The 26,416-nt window shown below is 38.5% G+C and overlaps 2 protein-coding genes across 5 annotated transcripts in view; one reads left to right on the plus strand and one right to left on the minus strand.

Moving 5' to 3' along the window:
- MYOF (myoferlin) overlaps positions 1-6,397 on the minus strand; it is a 70,751-nt gene extending 64,354 nt beyond the window's left edge. For all 4 annotated transcript variants that reach the window (XM_063338960.1, XM_063338959.1, XM_063338962.1 and 1 more), the window contains exons 1-2: positions 6,228-6,397; positions 100-155 (exon numbers count right to left, since the gene is read on the minus strand). In XM_063338960.1, coding sequence (XP_063195030.1) covers positions 100-155; positions 6,228-6,315 — 144 coding nt within the window. In that variant the 5' untranslated portion in view covers positions 6,316-6,397. The remainder of the gene's footprint in view (positions 1-99; positions 156-6,227) is intronic.
- Positions 6,398-8,129: 1,732 nt separating this feature from the next.
- Positions 8,130-23,009, plus strand: CEP55 (centrosomal protein 55). The gene is made up of 9 exons (XM_063338608.1): positions 8,130-8,265; positions 8,467-8,659; positions 10,367-10,651; positions 14,679-14,744; positions 15,505-15,646; positions 17,712-18,028; positions 19,918-19,989; positions 20,847-20,972; positions 21,754-23,009. Exons 2-9 carry the CDS (start codon positions 8,477-8,479, stop codon positions 21,958-21,960), a joined length of 1,398 nt encoding a protein of 465 aa, XP_063194678.1. The 5' UTR covers positions 8,130-8,265; positions 8,467-8,476; the 3' UTR covers positions 21,961-23,009.
- Positions 23,010-26,416: the final 3,407 nt, after the last annotated feature.

Here is a 26,416-nt window from a genome sequence, read left to right on the forward strand (position 1 = left end):
CTGTTTCTAGCCTATAGTCACAACTGCAGAAATTGACTTAGCAATTTTACAAGTATTTTGTCTTAAAAAAAGACCAAGAACTGAATAAAAAAAAATTACCTCATTCCAGAAAGGATTAAGTTCACTGTCAATTTTCTTTGTTTTCTTTTTTTCATCTGCAAATACAAAGTGTGATGATCTGTTTTTGCTAAAGCATTACACAAATATCACAATTTTTCCTTTCACTTTTAAAAAGAAAGTTTGAGCTTTAAACCAAATGTTCCGATTCTTTTTGCCTCTTCCAGTAGCTGCAGATTTTGCAATCAGAAAGTCCCCTGGGCAATTTTAGTAGTTGAGGCTTTTTATCCTGTTTTGCTTAAGCATAGCTAGATGTATTCCCAAAAAGCAAAATTAATGTTTAGGTTTCTCAACCTTTTATGACCCTTGACTGCAACTTCAGTACTGATGAAAGAAGACAGGCTAAAAGGCTTGGAGACATCAAACCAAACAGTAACCCTGAAGTGATGAACTTCAGTAGTAAAGAAAATGTGTTACACATTTACCATATCCGAGTTACAAAATACTTGTAAGTGTTTAGCTCTGAAATAAAACCACTTTAAAAAAATTTTCGCAAGAAAATTTGACACTTACAGTGTCAGCACTTTCTGCTTTAAATGAACAAATATTAGCAGAAATACACAGGCATGTAAGAGGAAATGCAGTCCTTCCTGAAAAAATGGTTTCCAGAGGTTATGCAGATCACTTCACTGACATTTACCATGGCCTAAAAATTACAAATTTTCGATATTTTATGGTAAAATTTGCATTTGGTCAATGTACAAATCATGGGAGTGTGGGGTGTGGTGTACATTATATGTACTGTGGCATTTCAATTGAAATTCCTTCTCCTGAGAGGAATAACACAGGTCAAGTGTTGCAGAGGCCCTTTGCAGGCCCCCCCTCACCTATTAAAAAGGAAAACAAAATTCAGTTCTTACAACAGGTTGAAAGCAAGTAACATGCCACGGGTTTATTTTTACTTTTTAATTGCACTATACATATACGGCTCCAATGGAGCAGAAGTCTTGACATGACACTCAGAAGCACAAAAGAACACTGCAAACAAGCAGCTGTCTAAGCAGAAATTCCACATATTAGTGATAACAAATGAGTATATTTAAGTAGTCAGTAAACTAACTGCTGATCTTTCAAATGCTCAGCCACCACAAGAAGGCTAAGTTTCAGACACACTTCTTGTATTTAATGACTATAGTAAAGGTAATAGCATTTTTATTATTTGCAAGTTACGGCTATACTTTGCTAGGAAAACACCGTAAAGGCCTGGGAAGCAAGAGTGAAGATATGCCACATGGACAAGTTCATACGTCCACTATTCAAGCAGTAGACTGGCGGCTCTTTTTTTTTATTGTATGAGAGTGGGGTGTACTGAAAGAAAAAAAAGTCAGCCCATGCTGTAAATTGCGAGAACTGACTCACATTTATGTAACAGGAATTGTCTACAATTTATACAGGATATTGACTCACATAGTACCACAAAGGAAAGAGCATTCATAACACACCATGCTGGGGACTCGCATTTTGCAGAACAAAGAACTAATTATCATGCTAGTAAGAGAAATTCAGCTTCATGTTATCTAATAAGAGACAAAACATTTTCAAAACTGAATATGCCAGAATGTCTGGGGTTTCGCACTGGTACTCTTAAGTCCTCCTACAAATAGGAGCTGGAGTCAGGAAAAGATGTTCCCTGTGCTGGTGCAAAAAAGCTGTTTGTAAGGGAGAGTGAATCATAGACCTGATCCTGATGGGACTTGTGAATAAAAGTCCTATTATCCCTGCCTAAGCTCAAATGTAATTCTGTAAGGTAAGGAAATCCCTGGATTGAACAACAGTCAAGACAGTTCTTGACAAGGAGGAAAATTTTCCACTCTGAACTATCCATTTTCATAAAAACAAGAGTAAGATTTATGATTCCACTAACAACATGCATATTCTAGATTACACTAAGAAAAAAAATTTTTGTGTTATGTATTTGAGTGAAAGTTGGATGAAAAACACTGGGAAAGACAGTCTACATTGAGTTTTACTTGTAATTTTAGTCAGTCTGAGTGTAGCATTCGCATTCCTCAAACATATATTTTGCATGTATTTTATTCACTTTACTGACTTTCTTTTTATTGCATTTTTTATCACTCTTTTAATGCACTGGGGGGTTTTTGTTTGTTTTTTTAAACTGTTGGCAAAAAGCTTTCTTCTTCCCACCAAAAAAAATCTTTGCCAAGCAGGGTAAGATGGACTGCCCGGTTGTTCCAGGTGCTCACATAAGTTTCAGGTCCTCGGGCTGCCTTCCTCTACTGGTAATGAATCCAGCTACAGTAGCCAAGACTGTAAACTACATCAGGATAAACTGTAAGACAGGGCCAGTCACCATTTTTAGTTTAGCCCTACCAAGGAATAAGAGTAAGAAATGATAACAGACACAGGTAGGACACTCTATATACTTGTTCTTTAAAAGCCTACTACAACAACCTTGGTAATGTAGAAGAAATACTTATTTGCTTTATCTTGATGGAGGCATTATACTACCATGCGTTGTTTAATATTCTCAATTGGAAATGAATGTATTAAGAACTTAGTGATAGTCAATGAGATGACATAGTGTTCAAAAAAAAATCATTCAAGATGAGCTGTTTAAATAATAACTATTCCATCATTAGAAAGATAATTTACAGTACTGCAAAACAACTAGTGCTTACATATTAATTTTTTTTCTTCTATTATAACTAGCATTTTTGTCAATTTTAGCAGTTGGGGAATAGCAGAAGCAAACATTATCTTTTCTAATAGTCTTATGTTTTCCATAAAACTTCTGTGAATGAAGAATTAAGATAGCATGGTGGCAGCAACTGTAGCATCAAACAGGGAGACCTCCAAAACCCAGGAAATTAAAATTAGGGTAATTTAATTCTCTGTAAAACAGAAAATATAAATTTAAGGAATAATTATACTCTTAATACTGTTTTCTTTCACACAGATATATAAACTAACATAGCTGTGAAACACAGCAGGCCTGATGGAAAGCTCCTCGATAAAGCACAAATGGAAAAAGAAATTTTATTCAGGTTGGCCCAATCAAACTGAATGCCATTTCACATCAATTTTTAATGCATAAAGCCGAATGAGGCAGTCAAAAGGAACGATCAAAGCACTCAATGTCCTAGTATTAACTAGTATTATCAAAGCACTCAATGTCCTAGTATTAACATACAAGCAATTATGTCAATTTCCACACACCCAAAGACAAAAATCTGACACATCTTTCTCTAGTTTGGTGTACCTCACAAACCAAAAGAATTGTACTGGTTTAATCGTTACCACTTAGTGCCACTGCAACAAATGGCAACAGTTTTTCATATTAATTTGACTAATAATTGGTCTCACATAGAGTGACAACAAGCTCAGAATTATGCGGTAACAGCACCCAGCTCCAGACATTAATACTCATTTACTCTTAGGGTGTAGTTCTCTTTGAACAGGGAGTTGTTCTTAAAGTAAATAAAAGAAAAGTTCCATCCCACAGGGCTGAACATAAGTGGGTAAAAAAAGGTTGAATGCTTGCACAAAACCCCTCTATTGCAAATAAGATATCACAACAGAAACAGCTGCCTATTTCTTCCTAATATGAACCTAATATATATTACTATATTATGTATATTATATATGTTATTTATATTTTATATATATGTATCAGTATATATAATACTATATTATATATAACTACCTTAGTCATACAAATTTGATGAGGTCTATGCTATACACAGATGAAACTATACTAACATATGTGTGTTAACATACAAAGTGTTTGCAGAGTCACTAACATACCAATAGCTGAAGGATCATGGCCTTTTTCTTCACAGCGTAGCTGTTAGGGTCTATTCCTGAGAGATACTGGGGGTTTTCATTGAAGTCTTAAAATTACTGAACCTGACATCAGCAAAGGCTATGTAAGTTATAGTTTGACAAAGCTAATGAACAAAACACTGTTCAATGAAATGTCAACTTCTACAGTGATTTTCTGTCAAATGAGTGCTGTTCTCTAAGACTTCTTCAAGAATAACCCATAGTTAAACAAGAACACGAAAATGTACTGCAAGGCTATGGCCAAAGTCCTGCAAATGGCTGTTTTCCCAACCTGGAAAATAAACTCCCAATTGTGTTTCTTATTTCCCCCAGGAGCTACAGTGAGTATGGACTACAGTTAAAGCCTACTGCCCTTTTGACATACACCTTCCCCAAAATAAGGTTCGTTTCCTATCTTTACACACTCACAACAGGGTGAGGAGGAACAGGCTGCATATAAAAAACAACTATAAAAATAAACAGCCAGACGTTCAACATATTTCAGATATGATCCCTACACCCTTGCACCTGTCAACAAGGTACTCCACTTACAAATTAAATCAGAGTTCCTCAATATCCGACAAAAGTCTGATATCTTCTGGCACCCTTGAATCACTCTGCAAAAAATTAGACTGTTGGTATGTAGTAAAACCACAGAAAAAGAAGTGGCAAGTATGATGAGAAATTAAATATCCTACTAAAAAGCTGTTACAGCTATGAAGTTGTATTTCAGACAATGGTTAAGCATGTTTGTGAACATTAAAAAATCCCAGTTATAGCACATAAAGGATAAATATAAACTCATTCCCTTAATGTCTGTTGCCCAATTCCTGTGTTTGGATAACTGAAGGACTAAGAAACAAATCCATCAATGCAGAAAAAAATATAAACCCTTAACTTATATTTCCTAGGTAAAATTGAATTGCATTAGAGCACACAGTAGTAACAAAAGATTACAAGGAGGGGTTAAATAGACACTTAAAGCATAAAGAAGCAAAGGCATAAACCAACTCTGGAGTTTGAGACTGCAGAAACAGAAGTTACACGAAAGGCAAAACTGTGACAGGAAAGCAAAGAGAAAGACACAGAATATGAATGCTTAAGAAGCAGCAAAAACAAATGTAACAAACCAGAGAAATTACAGTACAGCAGTAACAGCACTTTTTTCAGGGCAAATAAAATAATACTTTAAGAATTATAAAGTTCCAAAAGCTGAGACAGGGTCAGTTACTTGCCCTAACACATGGAGGGGTAAAAAAAACAAACTTGAAAAAGAGGAGGAAAAGAAAGGAAATGGAATGTTATCACATCTTTCTGAGGCTGAAATAAAGTATCCAAAAACATTTTATTTTGTAAGATACTGGACGTGCACTGCCCTGTCCTTTTCCATCCTCCAGCAAAATGTCATGATTTCAGATTTGGTTTCTAAAGGTGAGAAAACCCTGCAATGATTTTTCATACTTTAGGAAATACCATTTCCATTTCAGTGCAGTTAGGAAAGGAGGTCACCAGGAATTAAGATGATCATTTGTCACCATTTGGTTTAACATATTACAAGATCAAAATTGCTGGGAGCTTTCTGCACCTTAAAGATAAATTAATACTTGAAATAAAGTTCCTTTAGTCTAGCCAAGTAAGGAAATGATGGCAACAAGTAAAACATACTGTAAAATATAGTTAGCTTTACATATAAATGCTAATTTTATCACACTGTTTTCTCCTTCTCCCATATGTCTCCAATAAGCAATGACAGTATAAAATGTGGTTTCCTTCCTAAATCTTTATTTTAAATTAAATAATCTCTATAGGCAAAATTTTAAAGTGCAATTGGGTTTGCAAAAAAGCAAAACCAACAAAACAAAACACCTTCAGTACTACTGTTTTTCAACATGCTGGTAATAACAACAATAAACCAGTCTCAATATAAACAGGTGTAACGGTAAGCAGCAGCTGCGCAAAGTAATCAAGACAGAGGAATGATTTTTTCAGAAGGAAAGCAACAAGGTAATCTTAAACCCACTTTTGATTCTGCTGTTGATCCGTGTAGTTGGATTTGGGTTTTTAAAGCAAAGGGCTAAAGCCTTAGCAAAAGCTTGTAAAATGTGGATCCTGAAACAAAAGCACTGCTGGCCAGAAAAGACCAATGCACTCCACCCAGTTCAAACTTCATTCAGGTGACTCGTGTCTCTCTAACTAAAACGTCTTCCCTAAAGTTACACCAGATGTAACTTCAGGAAAACACATTTTCACAGATTTTCAAACACTTACATAGGGCACTGTCCTTCAGCAAACCTCCTCCCTAAGTAATTTATAACAGTTTTCCTTACCTTTAAAAATAACAGAAACAATAGGATCTGGTTTCCCAAACTTGGTTTTAGGGATATTGCTAGCAGATTCCACAATCACCCGAAGCATTGCTTGCAGTCTTGACAAAACATCGACTGATACCAAAGAAATTCAAGGAAGTCTTAAGTTTCAAACTCCTTAACTTCTGGACTGAAATGCTAGCAGGAAGAGGAGGCTGGGAATAGCTGGTTTACAGTAAAGAAGGTCTATGGGTGGATCTATGACGGACTAGCTACTGCAGGCTATGAAAAAAAAAAAGAAGTACCTGTAAATTGACACCAAGTTCTGTCTGCAGAAACTGCATAAAAAGAGCCCTTGCTAGTGAAATTCAGCAACAGAAAGAGCACAGTGTACAAAGGACTGCAGGGGGCTTTTTTTGTTGCTTTTATTCTTAAACTCTGTTGCAAGTCTCTGGTAAGCAACAAAGCCAAGAATAAGCATAAGCAACACGAACATTAAGCACAACTCCAGTACTGAAAGATACATCACATCTGCCTCTTGGTATACCAAGGTATTAAATTTCACGATAGTTTATTTTTTTTCCCTCTTAATTTTTAGAACTTCATTGTAAATGTTTTTAGCTTGCCCCCACGTCAGTGTATAGTCACAAAATACATACGGTCTTCAAAAACAGTTTAAGCGCTCCCCCTTCAGTTGTGCTCTAGGATTTACACAGAACAAATACTACACGTCCCACATTTAACAAGCTGAATTTAGATATCTCTTGAGAAAGTATTAATACATATATGCATATGTAAAAATAAAGAAGAATTAATGAAATACATGCAAAAAATGTGAGCAAACAATACTACAAATATTTTGTCTTAACATAAATACATGCAGTAGACTCCACTAAAATGAAACTAGGTAAAACTAAAACATGGCAAATAAAAGGAACTCTTTGCTCTAAGCTACCATGTGTTCAGCTTTACAGAAGTTTTTCTCAGCTGCAGACCAAATGTAAAAAACCAAGTGGTGCACAGTACCACTGCAAAATATGTTTTTAAGTAGAGATGAGAGGGAAGCCAGCAAGATGGAACAAAATGAGTCATGTGTGGACAAAGTTCAGCCTAGTCACACAAGAACTATCCTAGTTTACTGCTTTTCAAGCCAAGACAGACCTTGCTTCCTTTCTGAAATGATTAGATTTTGGGTAGCTGAGGATTTCTGGTGAAGAAAGGGTAATTTAGAGCCTACACATTCAGCAAGGCACAAGGACAGACACATACAACACAGCACTGAGAGGACCCAGAAGTCTCGGCCGAAGCATCACAGCGGGTTGTTCTGCCCTTGCCCATCCCAGTCCCAGACAAGTCCCCCCCCGCTGGTGCGCGGCCAGAGACACAGACTAGGCTTGCTGCCCCAGGCAGCTGGTAGCCACCACCCTTTCTGTCCCAAGGCCGAGTGAACTAAAGCCTCATGCATGTGGGGAGAACCACCCGCCGGCACGTAACACGAAGAGGCACTCGCCTCCACCTACGATCACCTTTTAACGAGGAAATGGAAATCGCCTCAAAGGGAAAATGAATTAAAAGGGGAAATAAACGCTATAGCCCCCCTCTCGGAAAAGCCCGGCCGCCCCGTGCCGGGGCGGGGCAGCCCTCGCCTCACAGCGCCCGCTCGCGAGCACCCGCGCGGGGGCAGTAACACGAACGAGGGAGAAGAAAGGCCCCACGGCATTGGCCAGACAGGTCCCGCTGCCGCCCACGCCAGCCAATGGGGAGCCTCCTCTCGGGCGTTCCGCAGCTCGTGCCCCTCCAGCCCCGCCCACGCCTGGTGGCCCCGCCCACGCCTGGTGGCCCCGCCCACGCCTGGTGGCCCCGCCCCCTCCAGCCCGCGTCTTCGCGGAAGCAGTCTTTAACCCCTCCCCCCGCCTTTTCTGACCCATCGAAGACGCCGTAGCCCCTCGCTTTAACTGTGAGGCGGCCCCGGGCGGAAGTGATGGTACCGGAGCCGCGGGATTCAAATTCCCGGAAGCGGCACTGCGCTGGGGCCGGCTGCAGCGGCAGCCGCTGCTGGGTAAGGATCCTTCCCCCGCCGTTATCCGGGGTGTGCACAGGCCCCTCTGCGGCCCGGCCCGGCCCGGCCCGGCCCGAGAGCCGCCGTCAGCAGCCGGGGAGCCCTGCGTCTGCCTGTGGCTGACTAAAACCGTGTTAGGAGCCCCGTCCCGCCCGGTGGAAGGGGTCGCTGTTCCCTAACACTACGGTTATTTTTTTATAGATGCTTGAAGATGAATTCCAAGACCGCCAAAGGTATAATCGCTGGCAAGTGGGGCCTAAAGTCGGGTAGCTCCAGAGCAGAGAGCGACCGCGAGAAGTACAAGCAGGAGAATGCAGCCCTGAGAAAGTCCTTGGAGGAAGCGGAGAAAGGGAAAAGCAAAAAGACAGACCCGGAGAGGAACGGGCTCCTGGAGGTGAGCTGGATGCTCGAACTCGAGCTGGTGTTTGTGAGGTCCCCACTGTGCACGGTTAACGTGAGTCTGAGGATGTCTGACCCTGTAAAGCAAGGTGCCAGTCTTTCCTTTTAAAACTTAGCTTACTTTGATGTCAGTGCTGTTTTAGTCTGACGTTTTTGTTCTTAAATATTGTTCAGTGATGACTGAACTAATCAAATTACAATCATCCAACAGGGCTGTTAAATACAAAGACTTGAGGCCAGAGGTCCCAATTATTCCATTAAGACCTGTCCTCATGTGTTTGGAATGGTTGGTCACAGAGAATTATTTTAAGCATTTCCAGCAAACAATATTGTGTTTGCAAACAGTTGCCTAAGAACATGCCCAAAAGTGCTGAGTACTTGCTTGAACTGTATTCTCAAGCTCCCACTGAGCTATAGGTAAATAAAACTGTAATCAGTTCATCACACTATTCTTCCATTACAACCAAAGAGCAGAAACTAAGACACTGCAATTTCCATGCCTTGTAGCCCATTCAGGGTAAACCTATTGTTGCAGAGAAAGAAGTTGATGACTTAGCATGTGACCAAGTCATGTACTGTTAGTTTCCCAGAAGGACTGGGAAACTTTAAATGGACCACTGCAAAGGATACAACTAATGGAGACTAGGCACACCAATATTTCTAGGCTACTTCTTCTGACAATAAGGCTTCTCGTGTGTCTGCGCCACATCAGCTGAGAAATGCTAACGCAAGTACTAGCTATGGTTAGATAGCTCATGTACCGTTGTTGCTAAATTCCTTAGTATATTTGCTGTGTCTGCTGGAGTTTGCTGTCTGCTCAGTGTTGATTATTTAATATTGGGTTCCTAGTTTACAGGTGGAAAATCACAGCCATGTTTAGATACACTAGGTGCTATTTGGTGTCAATATTTTAATTCTAGTGAGTCCTGTGTGGTCCACTCCCTAAATGAGGCTCTTTAAAATTCACTTTCTTTCAGTTTCTCTGTCCTCTTCTAATGACTCGATACCAACATGTAGGATTTCAACATCAACCTTTCTCATGGAAAACGAAATGCTATTGTAACAGAAGTTTACGTAGAGCCCCAAGGTATCTCAAATGTAGTACTAATGCTATGTAATAATTACCTGTGCTGGAGGCCTACTGAAAAGAGAATGCCTGTTGAAAATATCTACTAAAGCGCATTTTGAAACTAAAAGGCCAGGTAACTTGGAAAACAGGCTCCTTCTCCTGAATGCTTTATTATAACTCTTTTGTAACTTCACTTATTGTCATTTAGTTTGCAAGAAGGCTATGCTGCTTGTCAAAAGCTAACCAACACTAAGAAATGTATCACCAGTCTCTTCACTGGAAATGTTCAAGAGTTCTTGTACTGCTTGTGTTTTAAGGTTCATCTATTGTAGCGATCTGTATGTATATACAAAACCAAGTCTGTGAAATTTGGTTCTTTGCATTCTTTCCTTGTTTCATATATTTCAGACTGTTTTACTATTGCTTGAAGTATTTCAGATGATGAATGTAGTGTTGTGATGATCATTGTAGTATTGTTTATTTTGAGTAAAAAGTAATATTCTTAGCTAATTAAAGGCTGAGAGGATCTTACAAAGTGAGTATCTCCTCAAACTGTTGTAAACTTGCTAATGCATTTGTTGCATAGACTGATGCTTACTCATTTGTGTGACTCTCTTATTCTGTTTCATTTAGAAAATACTTTCCCTTGAAAAAGAGAAAGAAAAACACAACCATCTTCTTGGAGAGAAGGACAAAGAAATCCAAAACCTGAAAGACAAACTTAGATCCAAAACCAAGAATAGTGAAGTCTCCTTGTTACAAAGTCAACTAGAGGAAAAAACAAAGGAAGCAGAAACAAGAGAACAGTTATTTTCTTCTCTGTCGGAAGAAATGAACTGTTTAAAATGTAATTTATCCACTGTTACTGCAAAATGTTCTGAGCTTGAAAACAGAGCTGGTACTTCTCAGGCATTCCAGGTAAGCACTGAAGAAACATTGTAATGGCAATGTAGTTTCATTGTAATTTGCACCCAGTAAGCACTGATATTTGTTATAAAATAGGATAGATTTTTAATCTTCTTACAAGTTGCATTGCATGCTGAAATATTCTTATATGAAGAGAGATGATAGCCAGATTGAATTCTAAATGAAGAACAGTAAAGGAGCATAACTTCAGGCAACACAGCTGGGGAGGAAATTCTCTAATTCTGTACTGCAAGGTCCCTTTTTCAAGCTCACATGCAGGTGGTAGGACTAGTGGCAAGACATGTAATGATCCACTCTTGCTTAAGAAGATATTATGCCCTTCTCGGGTTTGTATGCTCCGTGATTAAACGAAGGCAGCAGTAAGAAACGTGGGCCATTAATAAAGACAAACTAAGCTCCTCACCTAATCCAGCTTCAGTCATAAGCTGATTGGAGGCAGCCTGGGCTGCAGTGATCGTGCACTGGTGGAGTTTGCAGTCCTGAGGAATATGGGTCAGGTGAAGAGTAAAGTCAGGATGCTGAATTTTAGAAAAGCAAACTTCCAGTTCTTCAAGGTGTTAGTCAGTAGGACCCCCGGGAAACTGCCCTCTCTCCTCACACCTCTTTAGTGGATGGACCACAAGGCAGGGACTTGAGAAGCAAAGTCCCTCCTGCTGTAAGAGAAGATCAGGTTTGTGACCACCTGAGGAACCTGAACATACAGAAGTCTATAAGATGTATCTGAGTCCTGAGGAAACTGGCTGATGTAGTTGCCAAGCTACTATCCATGGTATTTGAAAAATTATGGCAGTCAGGTGAAGTCCCAGGTGACTGGAAAAAGGGAAGCACTTCACACTTTTTTTTTTTTTTAAGAGAGTAGAAAGGAAGAACTACTGATCTGTCAGCCTCACCTCTGTGCCTAGGAAGATCATGGAACAGATCTTCCTAGCCTAGAAGCTATGCTAAGGCACATGGAGAACAGGGAGGTGATTCGAGAGAGCCAGCATGGCTTCACCAAAGGCAAGTCCTGCCTGACCAACCTAGTGGCCTTCTATGCTGGCGTGACTACCAAGGGAAGAGCTAAGATGTCGTCTGTCTGGACTGCTGTATGGCCTTTGGACATAGTCCCCTACAACATCCTTCTCTCTAAACTGGAGAGGTATGGGTTTGATGGTTGGACTGATCAGTGGATGAGGGATTGGCTGGATGGTTGCATCCAGAGGGTAGTGGTCAACGGTTCAATGTCCAGATGGAGATCAGTGACAAGTGGTGTCCCTCAGGGGTCCATACTGGGACCAGTACTGTTTAATATCTTCATCAATGACATGGTGGGATCAAGTGCACCCTCAGCAAGTTTGCAGATGACACCAAGCTGAGTTGTGTGGTTGACATGCCTGAAGGATGAGATGCCATCCAGAAGGACTTGGACATGTTTGGGAAGTGGGCTCATGTAAACCTCATGAGGTTAGGCAAGGCCAAGAGCAGGGTCCTGCACCTAGGTCAGGGCAACCCCTAGTATCAATACAGGCTGGGAGATGAAGGGATTGAGAGTAGCCCTGCTGAGAAGGATTTGGGCAGGGGCGGGACTGGTGGATGAAAAGCTGGACATGAGCCAACAATGTGTGCTTGCAACCCAGAAAGCCAACCATGTCCTGGGCCACATCAAAAAAAGCGTGGCCAGCAGGTCAAGGGAGGTGATTCTGCCCCTCTTCTCCACTCTGGTGAGACCCCCACCTGGAGTACTGCATCCAGCTCTGGAGCCCTCAGCCCAGGAAACACCTGGACCTTTTGGAGCAGGTCCAGAGGACAGCTACAAAAGTGATCAGAGGGCTGGAGCACCTCTGCTATGAGGACAGGCAGAGAGAGCTGGGGTTGTTCAGCCTGGAGAAGAGAAGGCTCCAGGGAGACCTTATTGTGCCCTTCCAGTACTTAAAGGGGGCCTACAGGAAAGATGGGGACAAATTTTTCAACAGGGCCTTTTGCAACAGGACAAGGGGTAATGGCTTTAAACTAAAAGAGGGTGGATTTAGACTAGATATAAGGAAGAAAACTTTTACAATGAGAGTGGTGAAGCACTGGAACAGGTTGCCCAGAGAGGTGGCAGATGCCCCATCATTGGAAACATTCAAGGTCAGGTTGGATGGGGCTCTGAGCAACCTGATCTAGTTGAAGATGTCCCTGGTCATTGCAGGGCGGTTCAACTAATGACCTTTAAAGGTCCCTTCTAACCCAAACTATTCTGTGATTCAATGAGTATGTTTGTCTCCTCCCTGGTCTCGTGAATCCTCGTTTGCTCCTCAGTTGTTAAAACTAGTTGCTTGTACTTTACATGGCATCACACATGGCAAGTACTTCAATGTGACAGAAGATAGGACAGGAATAATGCATTGCTTCTCTCATTTAAAATAGCTGATAGGTATGGTGCCAGGTATGTGGCAGCTTTTTACTTGTGCATTTAGTTTTCTACAGTTGTTTTTCCACACCTGCCTGTTCTAATGTTCCATGGAAAATGCAGTAGTATCTCAATAAGGGGCACAGGGAAGTTAGTGCCTACGAGTCTTTTCCAGACTTTGACCTGCAGATGGAGCTGGTTCCCCATGCGCTACAAGGAAGTGGAGTAATTTCTAGAAATCCAGCTTTAGCCACATACATAGCAAAATATCTTAATCTACTAATTTTCAATGATAATACATATATATACACCACTTCTAGTATTGCAGTATCTTGTGAAATACCACCTTAATTGCGATGTGTTTATTTTTATTTTCAAGAGACTTTTAACTTTGTTAGAGAATATGAAATGTATGTTAATTCAACAGATTTCCATTATATTTTTGTCAATGAACTACAAAAATAGCTTTTTGTTTAAAATTAGAATTTTCTTTTAAATTTCTTACTGTTTTATCAACAGAGGGCAACAAAATTTGACTGATGTTTTGACTGGATGTCTTGGAAAACTTGAAAACAAGTCTAGCAATGCTGCTTGAAACTGCTAGGTGGCATATGAGCAGCAGGTATACTCTGAAATGGAAACAATGGTTGTATGACACAACTTTGAGAAGGGTTTTGCCGAGACAGAGTTCTAATGTTTATAGAAATAAGAATCTGAGAAATTGTAGTGTCTCTAAATTCTATTTTTATTAGAAAGTGATAAAGTTTAATAATTGCATTCAAATATCTCCTGTATTTCTTCAGCTGTAAAGCTTGTTCTAAATCATGTTCCAAAAACCACAGGAAAACTTTGGGGAAATGTAGCTTGAATTTTGGTAGTAATCTACTTTTTTATTTCCTTAAAGTCCCCTCTGACTTATACCTACACAATTTCAAAAAACTTTCTATCATGCAGTGAATAGACATGTCAGATTATAGTATAGTCAGCAAGAAGTATAACTGTTTACCTGCTGTTTAATTTTAGATGGGTCTAAAAAACCCTTCAACTCATACTTCAGGCACTCTACTATGGATCAGGCCTCAGACAACCAGTCAGTATGTCCTTATGGTTCCAGACAGGCTTGCATGGTTTCCCAGATGTATATAATCCTCCTGTTATCCCAATAAAGTTGTTGGGGAAAGCTAAAACCTTGACAACTCTTATAGGTCTAGCTTATTGTCAAATAAGCGAGAATATGGAAACAGAACAAACACTTACCTTTTTTTGTGTATTTAAATAATATTTTTCAGAAGCTGTCATGTACCCTTCAGGTCTTCCAAGATAGCAGTTCAGCAGAAGACACATGATATTCTTCCTGGGAAATCTTTTAATGTTAAGAGTTATAGCATGAATTAAATATAAATCTTTGTCCTGTATATTCCAGGAGATTTTATTTTAAATCTATGAAATGGTTTTCTATGTAACTTAGATCCTTTACTTAAAAAATGAAAGACTATAAAGGTGTTTAAACACAAAAGGTATGCATCTGTTTTCCATTTTTAAAATATTCTCATGCTATTTATGTGAGATTAATAGTCATACAGGACTAGCTTTACTGCTTCAGTCATCTGTTTTAAAGAACTCTAACAGGTTGTTCTTTGTCTGCAGGAAGCTGTAACAAACAGCACTGGATCACCAACTAATCTGTATGAAGTTGAAAAACAACTGAAAGACGTAAGTTTCATGTACAACATTGCGAGTATAAATCACTTGTATCAAGATACATAGGAATGTAGATTATCACCATATACATTTTTAGGTAGTATGGGACCTCAGAGGGTACGTTGCCCTCTAAAATATAATATCTAAAATTATTTTGTGACAAGACAATAATTTAAATTAAAAAAAGACTTGCAAAAATAAAAAGACAGTATTTCCATCATCTTTGAAAAACCTTGCTTGGAGCATCAAAGTGGCTGCTGACAAAACAGGAGCCCCAAGAAACCTGGCTGGCCCTCGGAGCTGACACTGCCTGGGATAGCATGAGGTTGGATTAGGAGCCTCCTGAGGTCCCTTTCAGCCTGAATAATTCTGGATCCAGATATAAAATCCATGTTCTTGTTCTTACAAACTTTAAGTTGTGATGATATAGTTTTAGTTTATTCAACTTTCAGATGTTATTTTATATTATTTTATATTTGAGACTGAAAGGTTAATCCTTCACAATTATCTTCCCATTCCAAGAAATAAACCAATCGATGTTTAATACTGCTGCAATTTTAACTTATGCTCAACAACCTGACTTATCTTTCCAAATGAAGATGGGTTTTATTTATTGTACGGAGAAGACTACTACATTTTGCAGCAGAATTAACTAGCTTATCTTTAAACTGTGTAATACATAACTCCTAACATTTTTAAGACGACTAATACTTTTAAAGTCTGATAAATTGCCAGAGGCTTTTTTGTTGTTCTTCTGTTCCTTTTCATGAAGGCTCTTGAGAAAAACCAACAGTGGCTACTCTATGACCAGCAACGTGAAGCATATGTCAGGGGACTGCTTGGAAGGATCTTTGAACTTGAACAGAAGTCAGAAATAGTTAGTCAACAAGAATCTAAAGAATTCAAATCAGAAGGTATCAACTTTATTTTTTCACCAAAAGTGACCCAAACCATAATTATCTCTAGAATAAGTGTTTTCTGAAAACAAATTAAACAAAATCAAGACTTTCTTCTCAACATTTTGGTATCTTACTGGTAAAACTTGGTTATGTAAAATTTCTTTGCTTCCTGTTATCCAGCTACATTACTTGATCAACAGTATTTCATGTTTTTATCTACTTCAAAGATGGTTTTTAACAGCCTTGACACTCTATTACCAACCTCTCTGTTTGCAGAAAGTGTTAAGGCAAATATATGCATGTCTCCCAACCTTCAAAGTACACTTTCAACCTGCATAATAGAAGTAATAAGGATTTATGAGCTAGGTGGGGATCAGATTTTTAAATTTTTTTTTCAAAATAAATATTATAAAAATGACTCAAGACTGACATGTTCTTTACTCACCTGAACAGTTCTTACAGGTCATGAAAACTTGTGGTAAGTTTTGGCACTGGTCTAGAACAGTGTTTCGCAATATGGATCTGGCCACCTCCAGCTCACTTCCATGCTATGTAACTCCTCAATAACAAACGCCCTTTCGGTACCATGCATTCAGATTGACTTCAGTTGTGCTTGACTGGCATGTAGAATAAAGTTAAAATCACATTGAACAGAAGAACCAGGATTTGGCTTGCTTTTCTTATCATCAAATTGTTAATTTTATATACGCTGCAAATGACCTGCAAGGTAAAGTCACTAAATAGAACTAGCAGCATCTGGAGTAAGAGTATGCCCACAGACACATAGCACTTAGTAACTCATGTGCAGTGGCTTGGTTTCTGCATTGCCGCTTGAATCTTTATGGAAAACAGTAAAATACCATAATCTTGTTTTGATGTTGTTCAAAATACAGTTCATAGATTTCTAGAGGGAAGCAGACTGAAGTAGCTCACCAGGAAACGTAACTCAGAGTTACTGCTGTCAAAGCTTTGTTGTCAGAGCAGCCAGGAGACTAGGAATAAGGATATAAAAAGAGTTCACCTCTTCAAGTGGCTAGACAGTAGCAGAGATCTTAGTTTCTACGAACCTAGCTATACAAGTTGAAAGTAGATATGACAACTTTTTCCAAGGAAAAACTTGGTATTTCTCTGAAGATCTCACCACCCTATAAAGAAGCATTGCTAATGAGAAGGTAAGGCTTAGCTCAAGTAGTTGAGGGGAGGGAGAACACTCAAGCATGAAACTTTGCCTAGTAAATTACACTTCGAAGAATGAAGGGAAGCCTTCAATATGAAAAGTATAAAAGTCAAGAAGTTCACAGTGCCAAAATTGGCAAAGCCTGTGAAATTCTGCGTTCCTTGTTCTGCTTTTAGGTATATTTTGTATTACTACTGAATTTCTACAGACTGCCTCCTTTATTTTTTTCCTATTTCTAAACTTTTATTGAGTTGACAAGCAGAAATTTTTCAAATTCTGGTTTAAGTAACAGTCACTATCCAAGAAGCAGGCATTTTTTTATCAGTAAAACTATCCTAGTCCCTCTTATTTGCAACTTAGAAGTAAATGATGGCATACAATTTGAAGAAGATAGTCTGCAAAAGACAATGGATAGTCTGGCTTTGGTCAGCAATGGTGAAGAAGAGCACATTGCGTCTCCAGGGTATCTCTGGGGAGGGAGTAATGCCAGACCCCAAATGTGGAAGTGAGAATCGAGCGTCTTTGGGCCTTGATTGCCATGCATCAGTATAATGCATGAGGCCAGGTAAGAACCATGTGTGGGTCACGGAGCTCATGTAGTCAGGGTGAAGGATATAATACTGCTATAAAGGTTAGTGAAGGAAGTGGCGGCACCACAGAATACTATACACAAGCCAAGTTGCAATTTTTCCAGTAACTATATTGTGAAGGAGACTTTAGTGCATTAAAAGGATTGGAAGCTATTTTAACTAAAGTTTGGTGCCTATCTGAGCTGTTTAATAGCTTAGAATGTCAATTTCTATCAATATGCCTTAAAATCCTGTCAAGGATTTGGTGTTCTGATTTTTAAGTGATATTTTTTTCCCCCCTCATTACAATCTCAATTATTTTTACCTCATTAAGGTCATCTACAAGAGGAAAAGCAAAAATATTATGACCAGCTGTTGTTAACTGCTAAGAGTGATCTTGAGACTGAAAGACACACTGTAACCCAGCTGAGATCTGAACTTAACGAATTCAAAAAGAAGTATGAAGAAACACAACAAGAAATAATGAGTTTAAATGCCTTATTGCAGTCACAACAGGTTGCTGAAATGAAGACCCTAGAAAATGAAAATAAAATTAAAGAAGAGAAAGTGCAGAGACTAAAACAAGAAAACGAAATTATTAAAGGACAGCTCAGAGAAGAAAAGAAGAAGTCTGAAGATCTTTTATGTCAGGTAAGTGGGTGCATTTGGAGGTTTGAGATCAGTAGCAATGAATCAAGAGAGCTGAAAAGTCATACTTAATAAGTATGGACAATCGCTGACTTGCTCTGGTAACTGGTCTTTACATATATCTAGACTCATGTCCTTGTGGTTAAAACTGAATTCCTTCTTTAATATATTGGTTCGAATCAAAATCCAAACTCTTGTGAAATTTCCCTGTTTAAACAAGGAACTTAACTTGTCCGCTTATTTCCCTGGTCTCATGGGGCACAAGAGGGAGAAGTGAGAGAATACTTAAGTGATTCTAATCTAATTCATTCTCAAGGTTAGTAGTAAACTTGAACAGGAAAGGTAAAAACTTGAGTCCATACAGGCTATTTCATCACACGGTCCTAACTATGGAACATCACTGATATTTGCTGTCACTTAGCTGCTACAAATACCCATGTGGGCTTGTAGTTTCATGCTGGATAAGTAGCTGTGTCCCAGTCCCAACCACTGTGGCCATGCAGCTGGGGTTTGTTTGTGTGTGTTTTTCCATCCAGAGCAGTTCCTGTGTTTGGTTCTCCATATGATGGCACGGCTAAGAAATATGCGGGCACACCTGAGTACTAAAAAGCAATGGCCAGATAAGCAAGAGAAGGGATGGATGTTGTCACTGTTTTGAAAACAGCTATGGCAGAAACCACTGAGAAGAGTTCTGTAATTCCCTATAAAGCCTAAGAAGTGCCTGTCAGGCAGGCTGTTCAACGTGTGTGGCTTACCCTGTTGCCAGATCTGTTCTGTTGCTTTTGCATCAGGTTAATTGTTCACAGGGTTTGCCCATCTCCCAGAGTACTGTGATGACTTCAGTGAAATAATTCTGTTCATGTCTCAAGTTCTTAATGCTTCCTTCCTTCTCTTTTTGAGCCTAATGACTTTAACCACTCTGGCTGATCAGAGGTGGGGGAAGACATCTATGTGCTATATGTTAATATTTAAAAGTGCTCAGTGCTTATCTCCTTTTGTTTGTGATTCTTATGAGGACTTTGCCACTTTTCCTACATGGAGTGTTACAGTGATGTCTTGGAATATTCCTATCAGCATGTTGATGCTAACAAAAAAAAACCCCAAAACTCGTTTTTTCTTCTGGACACGAAATCATGACCATGAACCTGCTGAAGAGAAACTGGGAAGTCCCCCTTGAAGGACTGTCCTCAAGGCATCCAAATAAGATAGACTTGCTACTAGGAGATGTTTGTGATCAATAACAAAGCAATGTAAAACTGAAATTTGAAATATGAGAATAAAACTTACTAGGCACCAAAGTAGGCTAAAACCAGAACAACACTTCAGCTCCCTAAGCACAGGCTGGTTCTCCCTGGTTAATTATGATTAAAAGGTGTTGTTATTTTTTTTCAGCTGAACAACAGCATTCACTGTAAAAGTTGATAAATGCTGATAATGGAGGATACTTTTACTCTTCTTTTTTTTACATTTACTTAACCCATTACAGTATAGTACTTTCTGAGTCTTAAACCTGTTCTCTTCTATTTTTAAAAAAAAAAGGCGTATCATGTTTTTTTGTAACAGCATGGCGTGTTAGTGCAAACATAGGTTTTGTGTGTACATTTTTGTCTACATCCTAGCAATCACCTAGGAAAGTTCAGTTTCGTTATTTTGAACTATAACCTCATCCTGTGTTCCCCCTGCTCAATGCAATGATAATGTTTCCCTGAGGTTTTCCCCAGAGAAGTAGAAGATTTGAATTGGATTTGGCTGTTGCATAACAGGCGTACATTTTTCTGTTGCTGTTAGAATATAAAAGTTTACTTTTATCCATTCTTAGATTCATTATTTGTTAAGTTTATTAATTGTTGTATATGGAAGCTCTTTATTACAAATGCTTTTCTGCCTTGTAGGTGCAACTTCTTCGTAAATCATTGCTCAAACAGCAGGAGGAACACACTAGGATAGCTTTATTGGAAAAACAGGTACTGAATTATATGCTAAAATGCTGATAATTAATCTGTATTGTGCACAAACGCTTTCTAGACTAACTTTCCAAATTTAAGAATGAGTAGTATATTAAATAAAGTAACATTAAATATGACTATTCAACTGTAAATCATCTCTTGATGCCTCTAAAAATTTTGATGCATCTGTCAAGAGGAAAATGTGTAACCTTTTACAGATAAGAGGGTGTGATCAAACCTGATGCTATTTTCTCCACAATCACTTGTTCAACTGTATAGCCTCAAATTAGGTATGGGAAACATCCTAAAACCAATCACCTCATTGAAGTTTTGTAATATACTCTTGATAAAGTTATACAAATAACTGCACTGCCATCTCTTCCATCTTCTTTATTTTTTTCCAAGTACATTCTTGCAGATCTAATTGATGTTATTGGAAACAAAATAGTTATGTTTATTTGTTAAGCTTGGGTGTGCAGTGTTACCCATAATTTCTGTCCAAATTGTCTTGCTACAAGAAAGATCCTGGAGTATAAACTGGCATTTTTAATGAGAACTTGCTCTATATGCTTTTCTATAAAATGCTTAGTTTAAGATTGCAAGACAGCTTGAAATACCCTCCAACCAAAATAACTTCAAACTCCACCTCTACTAAGGGAGACTTTCATAATTGGGCACGTATGAATTTCACTGGTGAATGCAACAAGTGACTTCTTAAATTTTTTTTTAAATCCCATTTTAGGATATGATAGCAGAGTAAAACTTACTTTACATATTTTAAGGGGAAACATTTATCTTCCTACCCCCCCACCCCACCCCCTTTCTTAATAATTCTGATTTCAATTCTTAAATTTTCACACCTGGGGGGTTGTCAGATCCAGATATGCACCATAGACTTTGAGAATGAAAAGCTTGATCGCCAGAACTTGCAGCATCAGTTAAACAAAGTCCTCAAGGAACTGCGCAAGGCCAGGGAGCAAATAACCCGTCTGGAACCTCTGGTATGTACTGAATAACTTGCAAGTGGATTTAGTCAGAGATTTTGCATAAATGTACATGTTTTCACTTTGGGATCTTATTTTAAGCATAGTGAGTCTTCTGTTAATGTCATCAGATATTCATGGTAGGCCCTTACATCCTTTAGGTATGTGGCCCCAAGGTGCAGAACCCTATGTCAACTAGATAGGCATCATTCTTCTCTACAGCATGCACAGAGAACTAGTACTGCAGAAAGAGAGCCAGAACAGTCAGGTTCCTGAGCAGGGAACATAGCTGTATTTTGTACCACGGTGTGTATCTAGTTTTGTCTGTTGCCCAATGACAAAGCTGCGGTACGTTTAAATTCCTCCCTCACCTCTATCTGATACAGGATGGGTGAGTCATTAAAACCTGGGGTTTTCATTTCCAAAAATACAAGTTCCCTACTACAATGAAAAAGGACACTTGTTCTATTGTGAGGCATTGTTTTATTAAGGAATAGTGTGTGAGTGGCTAGGAAGATGGTTGGGGAAGGATTCCCAGTCAGACATTGAGGGGGAAACCTCTCTTAAATAGCCTGCAGAAAAGCTACGTGCAATCTAATTTAAATGTGGTGTTAGAATTGTACAATGGGCCCTCCATTATTAACATGAGTAGCATAACTGCATTTATCAATCTTAAAATTCTACCCTTAGTGCTGTAACACACACAAGGCTTGTGTGCCATCAAACCGTAATATTTTTTCCTACAGTATTTGGTAAGTGCATGCATGTCTGTCTTATACTAAAGCTTTTCCTTTTCCAGAAACTCCATGAATCTGGACATCTGGAACCACAAGAAGATTTGCAAGCTGTGTTTGAAGAAAAGCTGACCATGTATGACAGAAGCCCTTCCCTGAAACATTCAAGCCTTCTTGATGAAAGTTTTCTTGAGTGTCCCAGATGTAAAGTGCAGTATCCAACAAGCCAGCATAGAGAACTACTAGCACATATTGACTTTTGTACGGCTTGAACTCCAAATGGACTTACTGTATTTGCTTTACATGCACTGCCAGCATGCTCTTCTACAAAGCCAAAAGATGTCTTTAAAGCTTTTTTCTGAAGACTGTATAAAGGACTACTATTCTATAATTCAGTTCCACAAAAACATTATAGTAACTTATTTGGCCTCAAATATTTTAACAGAGGTTTCTTCAAAAAAACCCAGCTACTACATTTTTGGTTGCAAATAGAACTATTTTTAGAATTAGGAATATCTTAAAATAGTAAACTACTGACTTATTTTTTTGCACTGTTAAAAATGAGAACAGTAGAAGCACACCCATTGTGTCAGACATTATTTTAATGTTCGGCATATCCAGTTCTCGGTTGGTGAATCCTGATGATTGTGCTTGTACCTTAACTGACAGTAATGAGCCAAAAATCTTCTGCAGCTCAGTAGGTGCACTGTATATTTATATATACATGGGGTGTGTCTATATGTATAGTGTATATATACAGGTATTACATGTATCATATACTTGTGCAACATATCACCATCTTGATACATTAAAAACTCAGGAGGGTCATGTTAAGAGGTCTTTGCTGCTTCAGATTCATGTTGAAAACATCAATCATAAGTAGCTTGTTTTCCTGAACCACAGTCATGGGTGACTTAGAGCTCATAAAAATGCTGACCAAGGTTTAAGCTCTTCTCAAAAAAAAAAAAAATGTCATTGGGAAACAAACTTCCTAGCAAATACAAACTTCCTTGGAACTGAAAAAAGTAGAATTATGCTGAAGTAAACTTGTTTGCACTTCTGTATTTTAGAGGTTAAAGTTGGGAAATATCATTATTCAATCTGTTACACTTGACAAATGTCCCAGTTTAAAAGTGCAGTTTTTAATAAATTGCTCTAGCGGATTTGAAGTGCCATTGTATTTTGGTATTAATACAGAAAACAGGTTAGCAATAAATTCCTGCAACAAATTAGAAACTGGCAAAAAATTCCCTTACGGATTTGCAATCACAGCATTATTTTTTTTCTAGTGCCTACTGTAAACCTGAATCTGTTGCTTGCATTTTGCTCCTTGCTCCTGTAGTGAAGACCAACAAGCAGTTCCACAAAAATTATTCAAGCAAAGAAATCTTACAAAGATACACTAGTTAAGGAAAAACTTGCTGGTTTTACAAGTTTATGGTTTGCTGAGGACAGTGAAATACCCAAGGTCTGTCTTTCTCTAGTATGTTGATTCTGATTGCTAGCTAGTATTCCATCACTCTCTGCTGCAAAACTGCATGCATTTACCCCATAATGTTCACCCTAATCTCCAACAGTTAAACATTATTCTTAAATACGAGGATGTTTTCCAGCTTGTTTTCAATAACTATTATAATACCAAGTGATGTTGTTATCTATTAAATCCAGTGCTTGTGAGACAGAAAGAAAATGTTAAAAAGCTATTACCTTTATATCTGAAATATCTTTGCCAAATCAATTGTATTAGCTGCTATCTATCCGCTTTTCAATTTCACTGACCACGTCTCACGCCAATCTTTGTGTTTGACAATTTGCTCAATAGTAGCAACAAGTTTTCTGACCAAAGATATGACGAACTAACAAGTAAAACAGAAATGATGTTTCAGAATCACAAGGTTTTGCTATGAGGGAAATTGTCTTAATTTCATGTCTGTCTTTCTAAACATCTTTTAAATTCAGAATGATAACTATGCCTTTCATTGCAGACTAATAATTTTAATCTCTAATTAAACCTCTTTTGGAAGTTTAAGTTAGTTGTCTTTTAACAACACATTAATCAGCTAGTATTCAGTTCCCACTTGCATACTTGGCATAGTTTCTGCAAAAAGAAATTCTGATCTTTTATGTATTATAGATGAAATAAGTTTGCCTGCTACAGGTCAGCAGTCTTCTCTTCAATAGTTCTGAGGCTTTTTTAAATTAACGAAAAACACTTTCTTGCTAGAAGCTGATACTGCAGAGGGAGAGTCATAAAGTTGATAATGGGATAACCTTTAACAAGTTTTGTTCATTCCAGCACCTTTTCTGAACTTTAACAATGCGTTTAGGCCTGCTTGCTAAGTATTAGACCTAAGTATAAAACCCCTTACTGATACATTTCTACACAACATCAGTGTGGTGTATGTTGAAAAATGCCAAAATGGCTTTCTACTGCCAATAACTCCCAATGCCATGTGCCAATAACTGTGCTAAAGATGTTTAGGCAAGCTATACAATAAAACACTTAAGTTTAACTATGCAGATAAAAAGTGGCAGGGAGGCATAGTGACGGTTATCCTGTAAAAGAATCACACTGAACAGCACAAATATCTAGAGAAAACAGGATGTCACTGTTCACCTGGCAAAGAACTAACGTAAATGGTGCAATGTCTTCAAGAAAAGTAGGGGGAATGTGGCTCTCATGATATCTCCATAGCAAAGCAGAGACAGGTGCGAGTTTACAAGTGATGAAAATGTATCAGTAGAGGAGCTCAAGCCATTTTATTTTAATCTGGCAATCAACCTTTCTATTAGTTTCCACATCTTGTAATCTGATTGAACTGTTAAGATTACAGTAACAGTTGTGGCTATGGTTTTACCTTAAAAATGATAAGCAAGTATCTTCATCATACCAGAAAGATATGGTAATATAAGCTCCATTACATACACTGGGACTATGCAACTCAGAATACTACTTGCAGTATTTCTAAATCTTTTTCTTTCTCTAATATGGAAAATGTGACAGAATTAGGAAGCCAAGTGGTAGTCCCTGCAGCAAGGGTCCTGCTGAAAGTCTCCACATGTTAAAAACATGACTGTATTGTCAGTATGGGGGTCTGTTTGGGTTATTTTCAAGGCAGTCACCCACAGCAAGGCAGCTGCATGTCTCCCAGGGAAGGGCAGCGCAGGACCTCCCTGAAGTCACCAGCACAGTAAGCAATTGTGTTGGAGAATTCTGCAGCATATGCGGGATTTTAAGAGGTGGGGAAGGAAATAAAAGTCAAGCGCCTTAGAAGGAAGAAAGGAAGCCAAAGAATTTTAGACCAAATCAACCTAACTGCCATTCCTGGAAAAAACCCACTGGCATAGACCTGGCAGTGGGAATCATGTCATGTGTCCCCGGTTTTCTTAACTGAGCAAGAACTGTGGACAGGGAAAAAACAAAAGATGTGCTAACATGGACCTTTTGTTTCAAACAACGTAGGGAAATACAATTACTTCCTCTAGTCTATACAATTGGTGGCACAAGTAGCCAAAAAGCTGCATTACATAATTAAATATCAATAATTTATAGCCCTAAGAACATAAGTGCAGCAAAAAATGGATCTTTGTTCTGACCCACATGGCCAGAGCATAGTTTGTCGCTGACAAGCAGCCTGAAGCGCATGCCTAGGATATAGCCTAAGGATAAGGGATGCATATGTGGGACCTTCTAATATCTCAAGCTTTAAGACAGATGTGGTTCCCATGTGTTAGTACCTCTCAATGGATTTATCTTCTTAAAACATGAAATGATTAACTGAGAATAATATGTTAGACAATTCCATGGTAGTCTATCTGATTCCAAAACTACTGATATTTTCATAGGTGAGGCAGATACTACTAGAGTAGACATAAAAACTGAGACACTCCAAGGTAGGAACTGTGAGCCCTTTAGAGGACAGCAGGAATTTTCAATTTACCAACACCAATGATCTGAAATAAATAGGATGAAATATTACATACAGGAATAATCAACTACCAAAATCGAAAATAAATAGTATGACAGTGTATCAGCTCCTCCAGGAAGTTTCTTGGGATTACAATAAACAGAAACTTGAACACGACTCAATATTCCACCTGCCTGATTTTGCAACAGTTTTACAACATGATGAATAAACAGCCTCTTACATGTTTTACACATAAGCTTTCAGTTCTAGTCAATACAGATGAGACTTTTAGCTGGAATACTGTATCCAATTTTGAGTATTGTACTTTAAGAACAATTTAGCTAATGTGAATGCAGTAGAAATCTTTCAGATTTCTGATCAAATTCATGAAAGAATCAGGGTTATACAGTCCAGAAAAGACAATGAAGAAAAATGACAAAATTTCATACAGAGGAAAGATATAAAGTCTTCCTATGCTCGGTGAGAAGAGTAGAGAGCTCAAAATTGCAACAGGAGAAATTTTGACATACAGAAAATCTTTCCGATGGTTGGAAGAGATGAAACACGTTGCTTATGGAGGCTCCAAAATCTCCACCACCGGAAATTTACAGAGACACCTAAATAACTGTCTAAACCATTCTTGACAGGCAAGTCTGCCTTGGGTCAGGAACATCAGCCAGATGATTTCTCAGTCCCTTGAAGCTCTATTTTTAATGACACGTATAGACCTGCAAACAACACACCATAAGTTTTAAATAATAAAAAAAGCAGGTAACACAATGGTTGTTCTGCACTGACACTTCATGTTATTTCACTCCAT

The sequence above is a fragment of the Chroicocephalus ridibundus genome, chromosome 6 (genome assembly GCF_963924245.1).
Source record: "Chroicocephalus ridibundus chromosome 6, bChrRid1.1, whole genome shotgun sequence".
Taxonomy (NCBI): Eukaryota; Metazoa; Chordata; class Aves; order Charadriiformes; family Laridae; genus Chroicocephalus; species Chroicocephalus ridibundus.